At 34.0% G+C, this 20525-nt stretch overlaps 1 protein-coding gene across 1 annotated transcript in view; it reads left to right on the top strand.

The window, feature by feature from the left end:
- The window catches only part of LOC123537115 (uncharacterized), a 76890-nt gene extending 57175 nt beyond the window's left edge, over positions 1–19715 (top strand). The window contains exons 2-3 of the mRNA XM_045320682.2: positions 3443–4824; positions 19512–19715. Of these exons, the coding sequence (XP_045176617.2) occupies positions 3443–4824; positions 19512–19634 (1505 nt within the window). The 3' untranslated portion in view covers positions 19635–19715. The remainder of the gene's footprint in view (positions 1–3442; positions 4825–19511) is intronic.
- Positions 19716–20525: the final 810 nt, after the last annotated feature.

Below are 20525 nucleotides of genomic sequence, written 5' to 3'. Positions count from 1 at the left end.
GCGGTTGGAGAATAGGTGTTTAATACAACAAACTTTTTGTGACTTATTGCTTTCTTTTGTCTAAAAAATGCTTCTCCTTAAGCATTACTACGGAATTATTCGTATTTGCGGGAGAATTTTTGTGGAATTGTGGTTACTTCTTAGATCCAAGAAATTAAATTCAACGATACAATTAAATGTCCTATTCATTTTATATTCAAAATTTGAAATCTTTGATTTCATATTCCTACGAAATATCATTAGTAGAAATTCTACACTAGACGATGACTTAGCATGAATGTTGGGACTATGTCACCGTCGGCATAATTTTTAGACGTCAAAAAGGTTATAGAAAACCCTATTAAGTCACTGTTGAGACAAAACGAGCCAGCAAATGCTTTCCACGAATACAGAATTCAATTATGAAGGAAGACACATCGATTACAGAAACTGTTTTACTGGGAGAACGCCTCCACATGATGTATGTTTCTTTAATTTGTTTATAGGGTGTTAAGAAACGTCAAGACAGGCAACTCTGTTTAGTTTGCTCATCAATACTTTTCATTTTGTTTAGAGGAGAAAATGTTGTAACAGGTTTTCAGCTAATTTTAAATTTGCAGTCAGCTTTTTCAGCATGATATGATTGTATGATTTCAGGGCCCAGATGTTCGAAACTTTAACAGACTGTTAAAATAACCATTGGAAAAAATTTGATTTGAAATATTTGTCTTTGTGGGAAACACTAGTATGATGTTTTGATTTTACTATAAGAACATTTAAGCCCTCATAATCCTTAACTCATAAATTTGCTTTTCTTAGTCTTATAAAATGTTGATTATATTTCGTAAAGTTAGCTTAATCGCCTGTTAAAGTTTCGAATAACTGGGTCAATGTATACTTTTGTTAAATGATACTAATGTTACTTTGCAAAACGGCTACATTAAAGGTTATGCTATTGCTATGAGATACTGCTCAGCCTACCTAAAGCTTGATGTATAATAACCTGAAAGAGTAGGATGAACAAAGGTCATGGTAAATGTGTATTTTTTTAACTTATTGCCAAAGAAATAAAGGTTTCTATGGATGATTTAATATTCAATCATCTAAACGGTGGTTCAAAAAACTTTCATGGTCTTTTTGTCAAGAAGAAAACCAGGAGAGCTCAGGTTTTAGTTTCTAAACGAAGAAAATGTTCCATGTATAATTTCATTGATGTCCAAATTTGATAGACCAATTTTTAGCTAAATTTCGAATCTGTTCATTTTCGTGTCATTTAATAGTGTAAGAATAATGCATAACAATGAAACGAGTAAAAGCTTTAAGTGACAATATACCTCTTCCATCTACATCTTGTAGTTAGGAAATAGAGGAAGTGTTCCGTCTGGCCATAGCCTTTCCCCAAGCGGCTAGACGTCCATGTAAAATTTACAGAGGTTGTTTATTAAATGTCTTTGCAGTGCATACCTAGGTACAGAGACAAATGACCTTGAAGACAGAATCTTCTCTGATAATATTTCTCATATTTCACGTTCTGCAAATTGATTTCCTTTGGCAGGTTTTATTTGCAAACGTCGTTTAATGATATCGTCTTTACAGAAACTAAGATTAGAAATCTCCCAGTTACCATGGTGTCGCGAGCATGTCGCAAACATGTGAAGCCACTGTCTTATCTAACATGCACTTCTTGTACAATTCTAGTCTGTTAACAAAAGGTATAATGCATAATGTATAGGAAATTATTTAACTATTTCGTGTAATATCTGGTGTATTGTTGAACATTTTACAACGGTTTACGGTAGAAGTGAAAATTTCAGCATATTTTCTTCTTGCAGTTACGGTATGCAGTTTTGATGTGTTGTGTGCTATAATATAATGTGTACATATATATATGCATTTACATATTTGTCTCGTGTATCTGATTCTGTATAATCTATATTCAAAGTATAAATAACGTGTGTATTGCTTTGGAAAAAATATGTTTTGTCATATTTTCATGAAAAAAGGTAAAGTCGTTGGTTTTCTTTAAAGTGAGTTGTTTATAGGTTTTGGGTAATAAGAAATCTTTCTCAAAACTGCGCAACAATAAAGTGGTTTTAGCTTATAGATATGTTTGAATTTCTTTGTCGTAAATACTCATGTTTCAAAGTGTTGAAGTACGTAGCAATATGAACTTTACTGTGGGAATTTAATACCGCATGTAATTTTCACATGAAATAACATTGTTTCAGAACACAATAAAATGTAGTTAGCAATACTAGTATTTATTTATCTTTGTCTGACAAGCAGTGAAAAAAAGCATATTTATCATGGTTTGAAGAATGTATGTAAATATACACCATTACATTTTAACAACCCAACAGACAATCTACCTTCAAAAATTTGCAAAACAAATAGATCTACAAAAAAATAACACACAGACGAAACTTCTAGGATATTTCCTAAGAAAAGTCATCAATACATAATTAAGTAGCGGTATTGACACAGTTATTTATTTCACACACAAAATGTTTGAATTATGACATAAATCATGTTGTAAACTTTGGCATATTATAAAGTCATTAGGTAACTACTAGGTCTTTCTCCTTGGAGCAAAACACTAACATATGACGTCAGCACTGACGTATAAACACTACGAATTTACAAATTCAAGAAAATCTTTTTTTCAACGACGGAATAACATGATTTCCTACATCCGGGATATAAACTTTATCTGAAATGGAATAAAGATTTCAGTATATTTAAGATGTGTAAATGATGTAGATACTCATGCTTCAAATGACAGTTTAGCGTTTAATTGGCAAAGAAAAATATATCTTTGACATTTCTGGCCGGTTTCTTTAAGTGCTGGTCTGGAAATGGCGATGAAACAGTAATAATATTTATGATAAATAGTGTTAAACATTTCAATTACAAAAAGTTATGTGAAAACATAGTCTCAAAAACTGATCCCTGTGTAACATATATCAGCCTTCGTCGCACGAATGGCTGCATTCTTTGAATGTGTAGACCTACTTAATTGGGGACCATACGGCGCTTTTCATGGACTTACACACTAGTGATTCGTTGAAGGTTCCATGTGCAACGCCGTATGAACACATCTTCGGATGTCTAAATTCTTTTTGTAACTGTAATGTGTGTAAATGTTGAGTTCTGCACAACCCGGGGCTAAAGGGCGTGGACTACATTGTACACTACTTATTGCATATTGATCATCTGAAATTTTCAGAAAGAAAAATGATCTTAAAGTGATTTAGCCTTTGCGACCAGTGCAGACCAAGATCTGTGCAGGCTGATCATGGTCTGCACTGTTCGCTATTCAGTCTGTAATTTTTCAGTGAAAACTCCTTTGAATAATAAATGGTATAGCCCAAATTAAATGATGGGCTAGTCCATTTTAGAAATTTAGCAGGCTAAGGGTTAATCCTGTTGTATTCAGTATTAAGTTTGTTTTTTTCTATTGCAGTGATTCGTCCGCCACCTCCAAGGTACTCCGAAGCTTTAAAATATCCAGCCGATATCAAGTCGTCTGCGAATTTTGAAAACAGTGACATAATTCTGAATGAAAACAATCAAGGGGAAAATTTATATGAAACACTTCCTGAATTAGGTAGAAATGTCGGCAACAATGATATATACAAAACACTTCCGGGTGAAATTGTGTATCTGTATCAGCCGGGTAATCTCTATAGCAACGTAAGTGCTGACTCATACCGGAAGTTGAAATATATCTACAAGTTTAAGAAAGGTGCACTGGGTCAGTCTCATATAGTGCTAGAGGCTATACCAGAAACGCTGGCGTCGTCAAAGCGGTCTATGGGAGTAAAAACATATGCGCAGTTAGAGGTGGTTGAGTCTGGTAGCGAACAAGGTCCTAGTATGTGTGGAGTTAGTGGAGTTCATGGATGTGAGGGGGTAGGGGTATTAAATAGGTGTCATGAGATTCAAACCAATGGAAAAGCAGTGCTAGTGCCAATTAATGGTATTATTCCTACGGATAAAATGATTGTTGATTCTTTATTAAACGATTCTAGTTGTGAAAACTGGAACCATGAAGTAAGACATTCTCCTGGAGACTCACCGGCGCATTCACCTGAACATAAAGATCGTGAAAATTCACCTGAAATTGATCAAGTTGATCGCGACCTTGAAAATTTGACCCAAGCATTAGAAAATGACGAGAAATGTGTTCAGTCCGGTGAACAAACACCCTTGTTGCAAGAACCAAGTGCTCAATGTGCTCACAGTGAAACCAAAAAGGATTCCACGGAGCTGAAATCACAAAAGAAATGTGAAAATGACCATGATTATGCAGATAGCGGATACTCAGACTCTAATCGAGCCGAGTTCAAAGAACACGTGACAGATCATTCTGTGGAACATGTTTTAGATACTGTGATTTATTCTGAACCTGAGTATTCTTCCTCCGATATGTCAATTAAGTGTACAGGAGACACGCTAAATAATGCATTAGACAAATATCAAAGAACATTAAAACGAACCACCAATGGAACGGACCATACTGTTTATGAATTAAGTCCCTCAGATTCATTTTACAGTTCGGCCGACAATATGCAGACTGTTGGAAAAAGACATTCATTAGCAAGCGGTGATGGTATTTGTAAAATCGGCCAAAGTTCCTCAAGCCTAACCGATGTGCAGCGATCTCGACACCCTTTGACCAGAGACACAAGTGTCTCTTTCAAAAAGCCATTGGTTGCTGGGGTCAATGATGAAAACACAAGCAGCAGAGTAGACTTGCATCCGGTAGAGTTAGCCGATGCAGAACCATTAGTTACGCCAAATGCAAAACAAACAGCTAGCTCTGAAACGTTACCTTCGCAACTGGTAAATATTCATTTTACTATTTTCAACGTAAACCTTTGAGGCGAATAACTGATTATGTATTAAATAAACGGCTGGTAATCAGAAGAATTGTCTACATAAAGTAATCACGTACAAAAAAAACGTCTCTCTAAATTGCATTCTCAAGTTCAAACCACTTTATTATTCTTCCTACAATCATCTCAAGGGTCGCATTTAACACAAAAACGATAAAAGATAAAAAAAATATCAGTTATACAATGTAGTTAATGCACATTTCTAGAAAGCAATAAAAGAAAAATATGCACGTAACTTATGAAAACAAGTTCCATTTAACAACATGAAGTTGCTAGGTTTGAATATTTGTTTACTTTGACAAAGCTGTTTAACATCGGGCTCAAAGCCATCCATTTATATTTAAGGCAACACATACTCCAAACAAAACATTGTAGTAGATATTTCGCTTTCTCTGATACTAACTCTCTGTTTTAGAAAACAAAAATAGAACATAGTTTAAAAAATTCTAGCAGTACACACATGCACAAGGTATATGTGTATCATTGACGCTTGTGTACAACAGGGTATGACGACAGGACCTGAGGTATCTATGCCAATATACTCACTTTTATGCAACACTGTCCCATACGCTTCGTAAATAGGTTGAATGTATGGATTCAACATAGTATATGCGAAAAACAAGACCTGTAGTGACTTTACTAGTAAGCCAGGTTTTGAGCAAAATAAGACTATGACACGCATACTGTTGCACATTTCATTTCTACCAATGAATGGACTCTATTAGAACAAGTCTGCTATTTTATTGCATTGTACGCTTCCAAAGGATTTTCTCATAGATTTTATTAGTTATTTACTGTACAAAAGATGACGGTAAAGCGTTGACTTTCAGTTTTCGAATATATATTTACGAGAAGTGACTGCATTAAATGAATGGAGAATTTTTTAGTAAACAACAACTTAAGTATCCCACAAATTCGTATCAAAACAAATTTCGTTTTAAATTGCGATTCCTTGCTCGAGCGTTTTATGGAATATGTAAGGTAATAGATTAACTTCTCTTGAAAGCAGAAGATCTATACTAAGTTATAATTAAGCTTTGTAATACGATCCATCATGTAACAAAGCCTGACAGCAAAACAATAAAGACATATATAACATCCCTAGCACGCCACAGCCATCAACGATGGAACACATTTAAACAATTTATCTGTTCAAAAATCACATAAAGTATATCACAGAGACAAGCTGATATTTAGGAACTTACTCTCACAAAATAATTTCTTTAGGAAATTGTTTGATGAATAGCCTTCTTCTAATTTTGTTACGCCAGCGAAATTGTCATTATATTGTATTAGGGGCCCATATATTAAAACAAAACCGAATGTTTTACGTTAATTTGATATTTCGGTTAAGAAGGATAAAATTTATTAGGATGCAAATATTGTTTCCGCAAACAATGTACGGAGCTCTATTGCTTCTGTAGAGTTTCAATTTGGTGCGACCTCCAATAAGCAGCAAAAGACAGAAACATATGACGTTTAGGTTGAAATGTATACATATATTAGTATGGAACGAATATGGAAAGCCGGAACTGTACTGTCTTCTGTGCTTCTTTTTAGTATGTGACGTACATTATATGACGTACATTTTGTGATGTACATCATGTGACGTACATTATATGATGTACATTATGTGATGTACATTATGTGACGTACATTATATGACGTACATTACTTCATTGCACTACGTCGACTTATCTTTATATGCTGCGATTCATTATTATATGATGCAGATTTACTTTCATAATATGTAGATTTGTCATTATATGAGATGGAATTATCATTATATAATGTACTTTCTTTAATACATTATGTAAAAGTTTGTTATCATATTTGATATGTTGTGAAATGTAGTGAAGTTACAGTCTATTTCCTACAGATCAAGCGGCTACTGCTAATCAAACTAGAGCTGCACCACTTCCACTTCATGTCATTAATACGGAACCCACTTATCATTATATGTCTGAAGCACGACAAGTATTTTGAACGACATTTCCACTTCATGTCATTAATACGGAACCCACTTATCACTTTATGTCTGAAGCATGACAAGTATTTTGAACGACATTTCCACTTCATGACATTTATATGGAACCCACTTATCACTTTATGTCTGAAGCATGACCAGCATTTTGAACGACATTTCTACTTCATGTTATTAATATGGAACCCACTTATCACTTTATGTCTGAAGCATGACAAGTATTTTGAAAGTCATTTCCACTTCATGTCATTAATATGGAACCCACTTATCACTTTATGTCTGAAGCATGACAAGCATTTTGAACGACATTTCCACTTCATGTGATTAATATGGAACCCCTTATCACTTTATGTCTGAAGCATGACAAGCATTTTGAACGACATTTCCACTTCATGTGATTAATGTGGAATCCCTTATCACTTTATGTCTGAAGCATGACAACTATCAGATATAATGTATTTTGAACGGCATATCCACTTCATGTCTGTGACATGACAAAATTAATATGGAACCACATTTCACTTCATGTCTGTGACATGACAAGATTGATATGGAACCACATTTCACTTCTTGTCTGCGGAAGACAAATATTTTTAAAAAAAAAAAAACATAAATAAGCAAAATTAATACGGAACCACATTTCTCTTTTTGTCAGTGGAAGACCATAAGTAGGCAAAATTAATATGGAACCATATTTACTTGATGTCTGTGACATGACAAAATTAATACGGAACCACATTTCACTTCTTGTCTGTGGAAGACAAATATTAAAACCATAAATAGGCAAAATTAATACGGAACCACGTTTTACTTCATGTCAGTGACATGACAAATCTTAAAAATTCATAAATAGGTAAAGTGAATATTGAACCTCAATTCTCTTCATGTAAAAAATAAAAGTCGCAATCGTGTTTCACTTCACGTCTGTGGCATGACAAAGTTTGTTAGGGAGAGAAAATTAAATTGATTAAATGTACACATTTATCTGTACTACACTACTTGAACGTGTCTCGGTCGATAAAATCAGTAGTGGAGAAGAAAGGTTGTTCTTGATTGACGGAAGTCTGTATGGAAAATAAACATATAAAGTGTGAATAGAACTTCTATAAGCCATGACAATCGGGATTTTTTATGCAAGTATAAACTAAAACCATATTTTCAAGAAAGTGCCAATAAAGCCAGAATATAAATCTTTTACAATCTTGGTATCTGCATATTTAATAAACATGAATGGAATTTTCATGAAATTGATCTATGCTGTTTTATTCAATTAAGTTCTTTTTCAGGAAATAGAAAACAGAAAGTAGATGCTAAAATTGAATGTACAGAGAAGTGAATAAATGTGGCAGCCATACTTCATGTCTGTAGCATGACAAAGTCTGTAAGAGAGGGAAAATTTAATTGATTAAGTGTAAATACAATGCTGGAACGTGTCTCTGTCAATAAAACACAGAACTGGAATAGACACAAACCTTTGGATAGTCTCCAAGTCTTTACAGAAAATAAACACATGATAAAATGTAGTGCGGATTTAAGTTTCAATTATTCACACACAAAATTAGGTTGGGGTTTAGAGTACATAATTAGATTCGTTTTCAACGTATTTATGAGCCTATAGCTTTTGCATGTGTCCAGAATGTTAGGTTTAACGCTTATATACCAACATTTCTTGCACTTCAAATTGACACTTACCTAGGAAAATGATAACCATATTTCTTTCTGACACTAAATAGCTGTTCTTCTTTTTTCTATGTAAAATTGACATATGGCTGTAGCACGCATCAGATCCCATTTTAAATGTCTGTAACTTACATTTTCTTGACAAATATTGGCAGTGCTGAATAAAAATCAAAAGAAAAGTTGGGGTCATGTTTGATACCAGAAAAATATTTTCAGTCAAACTCACAAACTGCAAAATCAGATAAAACATGAGACCCAAAATTGTAGTGGTGGTGTATGATTCTATCATGTTGTTATTTCATTACGAAAATGCTAGCTCTACCTACATGTCAAGCATAGATCTTTCATGCGATTTCAGCAAAAAAAATGCAAAGAAAATAAGGAAAATAGCTCTCTAGAGCAAACAAAACTCAGGAGTATTTGAATCCGCCATTTTTGTTTTCGCGCCATTTTCCTATTTAGTGTCTGTATGTCACAATACACAAGAGGCAGTCTGTCAGTATTCAAATACTTGATAGATATTTTATGTGAATCGACCTAAATCGTATTACTCGAAATTTGAAATAAATCATCTAGGAAAATTCACAGGTAAAAAAAAACACCTGAACAGCGACAAAATTAATTCTCTAAAAACGTTTTCATGTCGCACAGTAAGGGTACATAAACAAATTTACGGAAACACAGTTTGAAAAGATGCAAATCGATGTGACAATAAAATGGCATACATGTGACTGAAGATAAAAAAATCATCTATTTTCATTAAAAACATTTATATCAAAACTCTGAACTGTTAACATGTATAAAACGAATAAATTGAAGTGACTCTAATCCATTTTAAATTTTGTAACAAGTTAATGAAATAAAACATGAAAATAAACCATTCAATAAAACAAAGATTAATCTGTTGAGAAATGAATAAAAGAGTTATGCAGTTATACATAAATTTCAAGTATAACCAACAAGATTGGTGTAAAATGATAAAGTTGAATAATTTTTGTCCTACTTGTGTTCAATATAGAGTAATTTTCCATGACTAGGAATCAGTTTGAGAAAAAAAACAGCGTTTAAACAACTTTTCTCCTGAATCAGTTGATAAATCTCCACCAAACTTTGTCTGTAATATGTTTTTTGTATACCTCTGTCAATTTTATTCATCTTTAAACGACTTCTTCTTATGGATCAGCAGATAGATCTTCACTAGACTTCACTCTGGGGCATAGTTGTCTAGACCTTTTTCAAATTTGGTGAAATAGTTTCGCTTGTCCCCTTTTAGAAACTGCCGGGGAAACAAATAGAAGAAAAACATCAATACCACTTTTTCCTGTATCAACGTTTGACGGATCTTCACCAGTTTCACATATTGTTCTAATGGTTTCATTTGACCCCTTTTTAGGAACTACCAGAACAAAACCTTGATAAGAAATTTATTAACATATTCTTCTGATGAGTCATCAAACTTGGTCCCATTTTATCCTTGCATCGACCTCTCTAAATGTTGTTCAAATGGTTCTGCTTGGTCACTTATAGGGGTCACCTGAGCTTAAAATAGACAAGTCTATAAAAGACTTCTTCTGTCGAATCGCTCAAGTTTAAATGGTTTTGTTAGACCATTTTTAGGAAGAGAATGTCTTAAAAGTTTACTTATCCGTTAATAAGGGTCTACTTCGATTGTCTAACAAACAGGAATGGTTGCTGTTTAGGCGTCAACCACAGCAATCAGTCTATATAATTTACTGCTTTGTGCAAGACCGGGTACAAGCACGTTTTTTCTGTCTAGGCTCTGGGCTGTGTCAAACTAGTCTAGATAAATGATTAAACACACGCACACTCGTAGCTACCATTGTCAAATAACGTGAAAGTTATTGCGCCAAACTAAGTTAGCCAACGCATTTATATTACATTTCAGTGGTGAGTAAATATCTTGTGTTTCTGTACGTGTATCTATCGCCGATAATGCAGTTTTCACTGTCTACCCATCCTGATTTTATGTACATTTGTATATGTGTACAAAGTCTGCAGAGAAACGACAATACTCTAGCAAATTGAAAAGCGCATAATTAGAGTATAGCAGGAGAATATAAATACTTTCTTCTGACTCTTTTACTGTATTACTATATAGGCTGTAGTATAAATGGAAACGCTTTTTAATAATGAAAATAACAGTTGAATATTGATATTTCTTACATCTTTAACTATTAAACCACAATTTAATATACAGTTGCAACTGAAGAAGAAAATACTAAAATATTACCACCCACCATTCCGATTTACTTTACTCAATATGACATTAAAATTCAAAAGTTTGGACTAGATAAGGATTGTTGTTTACGTTCGTAATAATTTAGGTCTTGGAAAAAGAAAGACAAACACAGTCAGATGACTTACAAAACCATTTCATATTTTACAAATTCTAAATTATAAATAATACTATTTTCAATTGTTCTAAACAGTCTGACTTTGATTCTGATGTTTTCCAGAGACAAAATGACAATATTATTTTAGGTTGGTTTTATCATTTGATGTCAACAGCCTGATTATTTTCAGGACTATCCTGAATAATGTTCATATGCAGACTGATTATCATTTTGAAATTGCTCTGTAGTTGCGCCGCATATTAGCAACACAATCCGTGTTTATTTAAATTATGTTACTCATTAGCTTTGTTATCATGCAGATGCTAATTTGGAAACGCATGATAAATTGTAATTTCCTTATTAATGCCGATATTGAGTTTATATCAGTGGCATTGTCATTCTCATTTATCTTTCATAAACTGTCAAGGAAATCTTTAATTTTTCTCTGAAGTCTAAAAGACCTTTGTGTTATCAATTGTGTACAAAAAAGAGACGTTTATAGACAAAAAAATAGAGCAAATACTCCGCAAAGCTGAACTATATGCGAATTTTTGATCAAAGGAGGAGAAAGTAAAATTTAAAGACAATATTTATGGTGTGTGTTTTTGTGGTGGATGAAGGAATTTGCGATGACGGTGAAGGGATACTTAGGCACAAGAAATTGAAGATTAAAGGGAATTTGGTCTAGGTTAAGATTGGGTGGGCGAGGGGGAAGGGGGTAATGTGGGTTTTTTTAATTCTTCACATTGTCTTATCACAACCTATCTATAATCCAAGCATCTATTCAATACCATTAATAGTTTCCAAGTTGTGCTTCAGACACGAACTATAACATACTTGATATGAATTGAACTTTGATATTAATTTTGACCTTAACTTCTGCCTTCCGGTCTGTTTCTTGCGTTCTGTACATTGTCTCACCGTCACCTACATATACACTAAGGAAGAAGATAATACACTGAATGGTTATTAAGTAATGTCCAGAACATGAATATGGCAGACAGATTTAACATTTAGCTTAGTTTTTTTACCTTGATCTCTGACCTACCAAACCGGGTTCATGACCTCTGCACATCTTTTCATTGCCATGTACCTATTCGACAAGTTCAGAGTCAATACTTCAACGATTATTAAGTTAACCTCCGGACACGAAATATAACGGACTGATTTGATCTTTGTTGACTTTTAACCTATCAACCCGATTATAAATGCGCTTTGCTCAGTGTTTCATTGTATCCAGCTAGGTTTGATGTCAATACCTTAACTAAATATAGGACCCGTGCCTGAAAAAGTAGCAGATATCATAAAATTATCTATCTATATAATTATTTGATTATTCTAATGAAAAGCATGCATGTAAAAGCACTTGAATAGATATCGACTTCACGACAGTACGAGAATGTCACTTCTTAAAAGTTTACAATGCCAAACAAAACAAGGATCCTTATATATCCAAACGTTTAACTAGATAAGGATCGTTGTTTTGTTTGGCATTGTAATTTGCTATCTAACCTTTACCCGGCTAAATTTCTAAAATGGACTGGTCTGTCATTCAGTTTGGGCAGTACTATTTGTTTTTCGAAGAGGTGTTCGACTGAACAGCGGACAGTGCAGACCATAATCAGCCAGCATAGACGTGCAGGCTGGTCTTGGTCTGCACTGGTTGCAAAGGCTGAATCACTTGCCGCCAGCAGGCTAAAGGTTAATCGTATTTACGTCTTGAAAAAAGAAAGACAAACAAGAACATAACATTCTATGACTTTGATTAACTGTTTTACAATAACATTCTGTATTTTATAAATTATCATTCTATTTGTCAATTGTTCCAAACAGTCTGACTTTGTTTCTAACGTTTTCCAGAGACAAAATGACAATATTATTTTAGGTTGGTTTTATCATATGATGTAATAAGCATGATTATTTTCAGGAAAATTCTGAATAATTTTGATTTTTTCATATGCAGACTATTATTCATTTAAAATTGCTCAGTAGTAATGCCGCATATTAGCAACACAGTCCGTGTTTATTTAAATGATGTTACTCATTAGCTTTGTTATCATGCAGATGCTAATTTGGAGACGCATGATAAATTGTCATTTCCTTATTAATGCCGACATTGAATTTATATCAATGGCATCAGCATTCTCATTTATCTTTCATAAACTGCCAACTTCTGGAATTCTTTAACTTTTATCTTTGTGTTATCATTTGCGTATCATAAAAATGACGTTTATAGATTATAAGGATCTTACATGCCTGTCTGTGTAAGACGGGGTTTTCCTTACCCGAGGGACAGTGTGGAATGGAAAACCGAGCGTTGGGTTGGGAAAACAGCTGTCTTACACAGACAGGCATATTAGGTCATTTTTCTTGCCTATCTCGTTCAAAATAGATCATGGGGACAAATAGATCTGAGTATTTCCTGGCATTGTTTATATAGTTTATGAAGTCACAATAGTGCCAGTACTATGTGACGTCACCTTAGTGCACGCTCTTTTAGACAAGATTTTCCTAGGGAAAAACAGGACTATCTATCCCCGGCACGTGCTCGGACAAATGTATACTTTCCCCGCTAGGTAGGCAAGAAAAAAATCAAAAACTCCGCGAAGCAGGCGAGGTTTTTTTTATTAAAGGAGGAGGAAGTAAAATTTAAAGACAATATTTATGGTGTGTGTGTTCTTCTGTGTTGACGAAGGGGTTTGAGGTGGCTGTGATGGGATACTAAGGCACAAGAAATTGAAGGTGAAAAGGAAAGTTTGGCATGGATTAAGACGGGGGAAGGGGTAATGAGTTTTTTAACTATTCACATTGTCTCATCACTACCCATTTATACCAAGTATCAAATCAACACAATTGATATTTTCTTAGTTGTGCTCAAGACACAAGATATGACATACTTGACAGGATTTGGTGTTTGAGATCAGATTTTTTTTGTTTTGTTTTTGTGTGTGACCTTAACCTTTGACCTACCGCCTCGGTTCTTGCGTTCTGCATATTTTCCCATCGTCACCTACACAGGAAGAAGCCAAGAGGCCAATACATTGAAAGGTTAAGTAATGCTCCGGGTAGGAAATATGGCAGACAAATGTAACATTTGAGCTTAGTTTTTTACCTTGAACTTTGACCTACCAAACCGGGTTCATGACCTCTGCACATTTTGTCACTGCCTTGTACCTATTTGGAAAGTTCAAAGTCAATACTACAATGGTTATTAAGTTAAGCCACTGACGCGAAATATGGACTGATTTAATCTACCTATTTGCCAAGTTTGATCTTTAAATGGTTATAATGTTATGGTCTGGACACGAGATATTGCTGACAGACGGACAGACACATGGGCCATCACATAATCACGTTTTCTCTCAAAGCGTGTATATGAAGAAACAAGTTTTCAAGTTTTATTGAATAAGCTCGGCCCCTTAGAGGCATCAGTCACATAAACACCATTCCTCTTTTCACTTTAATGGATATGAACACTCGCATGTAGGTATACTAACCATATACCTATTTCGTATTTACAAATGTAGCAAATACTAGTTCAACGTCCCGATTATTTAGTAGTCTCTGACAGTTAATTTCTTGTGTTCTTCTAATTTGTGTAGTGCTTTCCGGAGGTAAGCAAAAACGGTTATAAACAATATTGTACTGGCCAGCCAATTAAAAGTAAGAATGTATTGTAAAATGTATGTGCAAAAAATAATATTAAGCATGCACAAAAGTCTATTTGATACATCCAGTCGGCAATAATATAATAAGATAACACAATATTATTGATATGAAAATAACTACTAACGTAAGACATATTTTTCTCGTTTTAATCACCTCTGACAGCGAGAATGTTGTGGAAATCTTAGGTTGACAAAACTACTTAGTTCTAGCTTTTAGCTTTTAGCTTTTAGCTTTTACATGCGCAGAAGGGCGAAGTTATAGCACGCCATCAGTTGCGCCGTCATATATATACTTCGGTCGTTTCAACATAATCTATAAAACTCCTGATGCAAACAATAAATACACCATAGACAATCTACTATCTTACAATCTTAAATGAAGCGATGTTGATTCAATTTTCATACATCAGCTCTCGAGACATTCCAGAACAAACTAGACCTAATTGTCATTCAAATATTCTGATAGAAGTTGCCTAACCTCTGTCTGAACCAATGTGTAACCGAATATTGTTGGCATTTTTAGTAGACAATTTATTAAATATGTCCAGAGGGAATGCTTACTAATAATTACACAAACGCGGGTTCGGTCGTTTAGTGATGGAACTTTGGCCTAGAGATAAAAAATTCATGAAGCCATCATTTCTGAAAACGTTCTTTCCAAATTAGTCTACACTCAAGTACAAGATGTTTCCTGTATTATGAAGATCTAGTTACGCAATCAGTAATGAAAGTTACTTGGAGCTCCGCTGCCATTAAAAGGTTTTTCCTTAACAGCCCACCACTAAGCTAAGTTCCTTTCCTGGAAATGTTCTAAAATTAAAATATTTACGATTGTGACATTTTGACCAGTTTTCAAATAAAAGCACGTCTCTTAAATAATTCTAAAAGTCCAAACAATTTCTTTAAAACTAATATAAATTCAATTAAATATAAAAATAAATAATTGGAATTTTACCCTGAGAATGATAAAACGATAATAAAATGTATTTTCATTCTTGGAAATAAAAGTCTCCAGAATTTAAATAAAATGTAAGAGTAGTCTCCCTTGAAGCAATGAGCAAAGCAAACACAGCTTGAGACACACATCGCAAAGTAGGTTCATCACAAAATGAAAAATGTAGTGGAAGGATGTTGAGGATCATCCGATGAGTTGTTTCATATACTCAGCAACTCGTACATTTTAACATATGAAAGATATAAAATGGAGATTTGGTAAAAGAAGAGTTGACATTGACAATTTCATCACAAATTACAATTAAACGTATGGAGCATGCAGTAAACATACTGTGATGTTTCTACAAAAAGTGTGTTGGAAATACATGTAAGCTGTGAAATATGTGGAAAAGGGTAAGAAGAAAAATCATTTTGAATTGATGGATGCTTTCTTTTCAATGTTAATGTCAAACTGTAGTTTTAGGAGGTTAACCCTAATCTTAGGTCTCAACATATTTTAAGAGTTTTAAATGTACACTGTTGATATATCTTGAGTACTATTTATACCTATCCGAAGCAGGAGTATCCGATTTTGGACAATGTGTGATGTATTTGGTTGACAAGTTTTGTGCCAACGGTATGAAGATTGTTTGCTCAAAGAATTTTTCTCTTCTTATCATTTGTATTTTGGTAGATCTAATACAATCTATAAAAGAATAACTTTATTTTTCGCAGTTAAAGCTAGTTACTACATTTTACTAATCATTATCAAGTGTCCCTTTAAAGGTTATCTTATGGCTAAAGAAATTAGTATATAATTCTAACACGATCCGATTCATTTTCCTATTAAACGAAGAAGGCTGGAAACAGAATTATTAAACAACAGTTCACTGTTCTGACGTCACGGTTATTACGTCACAGCGTCAAACGGCGTAGCAGCGCGCTGGAAAAGAAACCGACTGAAAACGGGCAAATATTTAATGAATGCCGACAAGGATGTACTTCAAAATCCTTGGTAACATGTTAGAATCGAAATAATATATCTCATTTAGTGATTTGCTCTTGAATAAATCACTGTTTGTCGTTCAGATGCGTAGATTTATAATTCCTTCGCATCTGAACTCCAAACAGTGATTTATTCAGCGATGAGATATAGATCTATTATTTCTTAATTTTACCATCATTCTAAGTTTATGTTTACGAAAATGTCATGGAAATTCTTAATTAATGGAAACGTTATATTGAAATGTAAATAGTCAGCATGAGTGAAAAATTATAAAAATATTTTTTTAAGGTTTCCTTATTTCTTATTTCTGTATCTTCGAAATTTAGATAATCGTTAAACCTTTTCAAGCGTTACAAGGACTTTAATTTGAATTATATTTAATTTGACATCTTTATAGCAGAAGAGCATGTTTCTCCAGTTGCTTTGGGACCAGTTAGATTAATAATAGTGAACGCATTCATCCACGTCTCGATACAAGGAATTCAAGCAACTGACAGACGTTGTTACTATGTGTTCAACCTTCAAAAAACAAAATTTCTAGCCTAAAATCTCCAATGTTTAGTCAAATTATTTGTAATAGCAGTTCTGCTGAAAGCTCCCGCAACACGGTTTCCATGACGACGTGAAAACGGAAGGGTGTCTAATTATACGCTCCCCTAATTTGATAACATTAGATTAATATCATTTCTTCTGCGCCGATATTACTAAAGAACGCAATAACAATTGACGCGCCAAGAAAACCAATAGTGGCTTTGCGACCACGGATCCAGACCACCTGCGCATCGCGCATTGTCGTCAGCTGTTCGCTTTCAAAGCTATTGCATAGACAACATTGTGACGCTGTCTGACCAGACTGCACGATGCGCAGCCTGTTTTTCCTGTGGTCACAAAGCCACTATGTTGGTTTCTTATGGCACGGCTCAGTCATTAATTTGTCTGAATACTGAAGTTAGTTTGTCTAATTATCTAATATAAATGAGCTGCTGAAAATTTTTTGTCAATTTCCGTTGCTAGTATAAATTATTTCAAGGGATATATCACTTTTAAACAAAATTCGCTGCAATATTCCCAAGATGTTATAACCTTTACTTGAAATATGATTTTTATGCTTATGTACAGTCAAACCAGTGCCAAAGATCACTTCTGAAAAAAAGTGGTAAGGGCCTATCACATTTGATTAAAAAGGTCACTGTTTTCTCTCTCGTTCTACCTTAATAGTATATAAATATCATATGGCAGCGTGTTTGACATTGATATTGTCAACCCGAGGGCAGAATGTCACCCGAGGCGAAAGCCGAGTGGTGACATTCTGTTTCGAGGGTTGACAATATCAATGTAAACACGCTGTCATATGATATTTATTTTATTATACCGAACAAAATTTAGTATATAAAATGTTTAAAAATGTTTTTAATTCATTTTATTTAACAGTTTCATCTTTAGCGCGGTAATCGCCTGTGTACACATTGAATAGTGACGTCACTACTATATGTGTACAAGGGAGACAATCATTTGGCTAAAAAATTGAAGCAGTTAATTGCCCTTATATGACATTCAAAATATCAGCGCGGTCACATGACCTGACAGTCACTTTCGCTTGGTCACGTGTCAAAAAGGTTGAAAATGTTTTTGATAGTCAAAATATCTCTTTCTCGGGTAATGGGATTTTATCATTGTAGACAAAAGAGAGGTATAATAATGTAATTTTACCTGTATTGAGAGACCATCTGTAGATACAGACCATAAATTATATGCCTGAATGGTTGTCTGTACAGACAGATTTTATAGTATACAGCTTATTCTTTATCTATTGTAAAATATATGAATTCTTGCTACGAGATTGACAAGGCATTGAACATGTAGTCAGAAGGCGTTAATGAATTCCTTCCTGGAGATACTTGTTCTTTGTATCACAATATACGTGGAGTGATCATGAAGAATTGTTTTGCGTCATTTAACTTGTTTGAAAAAAAAACTGAAAATAAGTCGTTTGATCGGACTTAAACTTTAAGAAACGTTTAATGGTAAAATAATATATCACGAAAACTTGTGACAAATCGTCCAGTCAGACAACCCTGGGTACCAAATATCTTTCTTCATAAAGTTAATCATGATAAGATATAATCAAAAGTTATATGTTTATGTATGTAATACCATTGTCAAATTAGCAATACTAAGACCTATGGGATGATTGTAGCATTTTCGGTTCGATGCCCTGATGGATTGTATTGCATATGTGATGCTAGTAATATTTTGTTGGACAGAGATTCGATGGCAAATTCGCCCCTTAGATTTGTTTGAATTTATTCATAAAACCTTTATGTATTATACAGAGTTTAGAACCATAAGTAATGTCAATGAATATAAAGTAAAACATCAAATCATACCCAAGTACCTTGCTGTGAAGAATTTGACTGGTGCCTACACATGTGATCACTAATACCTAGTCTGGAAGGATATCATGTTTATATTTCATCGGATATAAGCTTAGGATGACTTAAAACAAAATCCCATATGTGTCATCCAAATCTGTTGGAAATCCTCCTGAAACATAGAATGCAATTAAACAAAATAATAACACACTCAGTTTCATTGAATTAGTTCATGAGAGGTAAGGAAAATTGCAATATCCGTCACGCCCCATATCACAAGCTTAAACGGAACTTTGTTACACAAATTTTAAAATGAGCTCCATAATCCCAAAAAGACCAGAAAATATAACAATTCTGAATCTTAGTGGGGGTGTTAATTACGGGAACCACAAGGCACTTAGAGATTGCTTTTGTGATAGTTATAAAGATCTATTCGAAAAATCTTTGAAAGCGTAAACGCAACCAAGCCAAAAAATAGCAGACTTGTTTTGCCCGAGTATGTTCATGAGAGGTAATGAAAAGTGCAACACCCTTCATGCCCCTAGCACCAGAATATACAATTAATGTACCAAAGTAAAAGTCAGAAAGGTTTATAATGTCCCGTGTGATGATATATTTCTCTTTTTTTTTCTTGCAGATATTGGAAGACACGCGGACATACTACCGACGGAAAGCTGCCGACAGAGGGACGCTTTACTGTGCCGCCGGCGGAATCACAGTTGTGGCGACCATAGTTTTCTTGCTCATTTATTTTTCATGAATTATTACCTTATCTCGTTCATTTTTTGCATATTTTATTGCATGTTAATGTATCCGATTTGAATAAAAATATTGCTAGCCAAGCTTTTTCTATATATTTCCCGCTAAATGATCAAGTTTAAGAAGCCAAGAATCTGCTGGAACGAAATTAACTTGTTTTTCTTCTTGCCCTTATAAGAAAGGTGAAGGTCAGCGTATTATTAATGTTTCCATGCGAAGACGATTAAGAGTCCATATGGCTTGAAATTAAACGTTAAAAACAGATGAAACCTATCCAAATACATGTTATGCGCATTAACATGGTAATACTTCACATGAACTTTAATAGTTGGAACCATAAAGGGAGGTAATCAAAAACAATCAGAAAAACATTCAGAAAAACATTCTGGTATGTCCATCAGTACTCAAAACTTTGACAAATATGAGAGAAAACAATTATTGGAAACAGGATTTTACAAGAAATAAATATATTTTATATCCATAATGGAAAATGTGGCAGCCGCACTTGAAACAGAAACACTTTATGAGCATTTAAAAATCTCAAGCCAATAACAGAACAAATCGGCAGTTTAAGTTTAACCAGTCGAAAATTTCATTCCTCCTTTTCATTGCTAATTCTGCCAAATTTGTCAGTAAAAACTGTTGTACAATTATTTTAAGATTTGAGGAAAAATTTCATAAATTTATTTTTTGGTTTTAGTAGCCTTGACCCACTTAAGAATATATAAATTCTGGCTTTTTATAGTCCTGATACATACAAAGGAGAGCTGTTCACAAATAATGTAGATTTAGGTTCGAGCTTTTAGATACTTTAATGAAGCAAATCAAGAAATCGCAATCTTTCTGCTATTTTTGTAAAGGACGAGATATGATAAGGTATGAGAAGTGGTTC

This window comes from Mercenaria mercenaria, chromosome 17 (genome assembly GCF_021730395.1).
Source record: "Mercenaria mercenaria strain notata chromosome 17, MADL_Memer_1, whole genome shotgun sequence".
NCBI classification, from domain to species: Eukaryota; Metazoa; Mollusca; class Bivalvia; order Venerida; family Veneridae; genus Mercenaria; species Mercenaria mercenaria.
The sequence above is the reverse complement of the archived record's forward strand: the minus strand, read 5'-3'. Positions and strand labels throughout refer to the sequence as shown.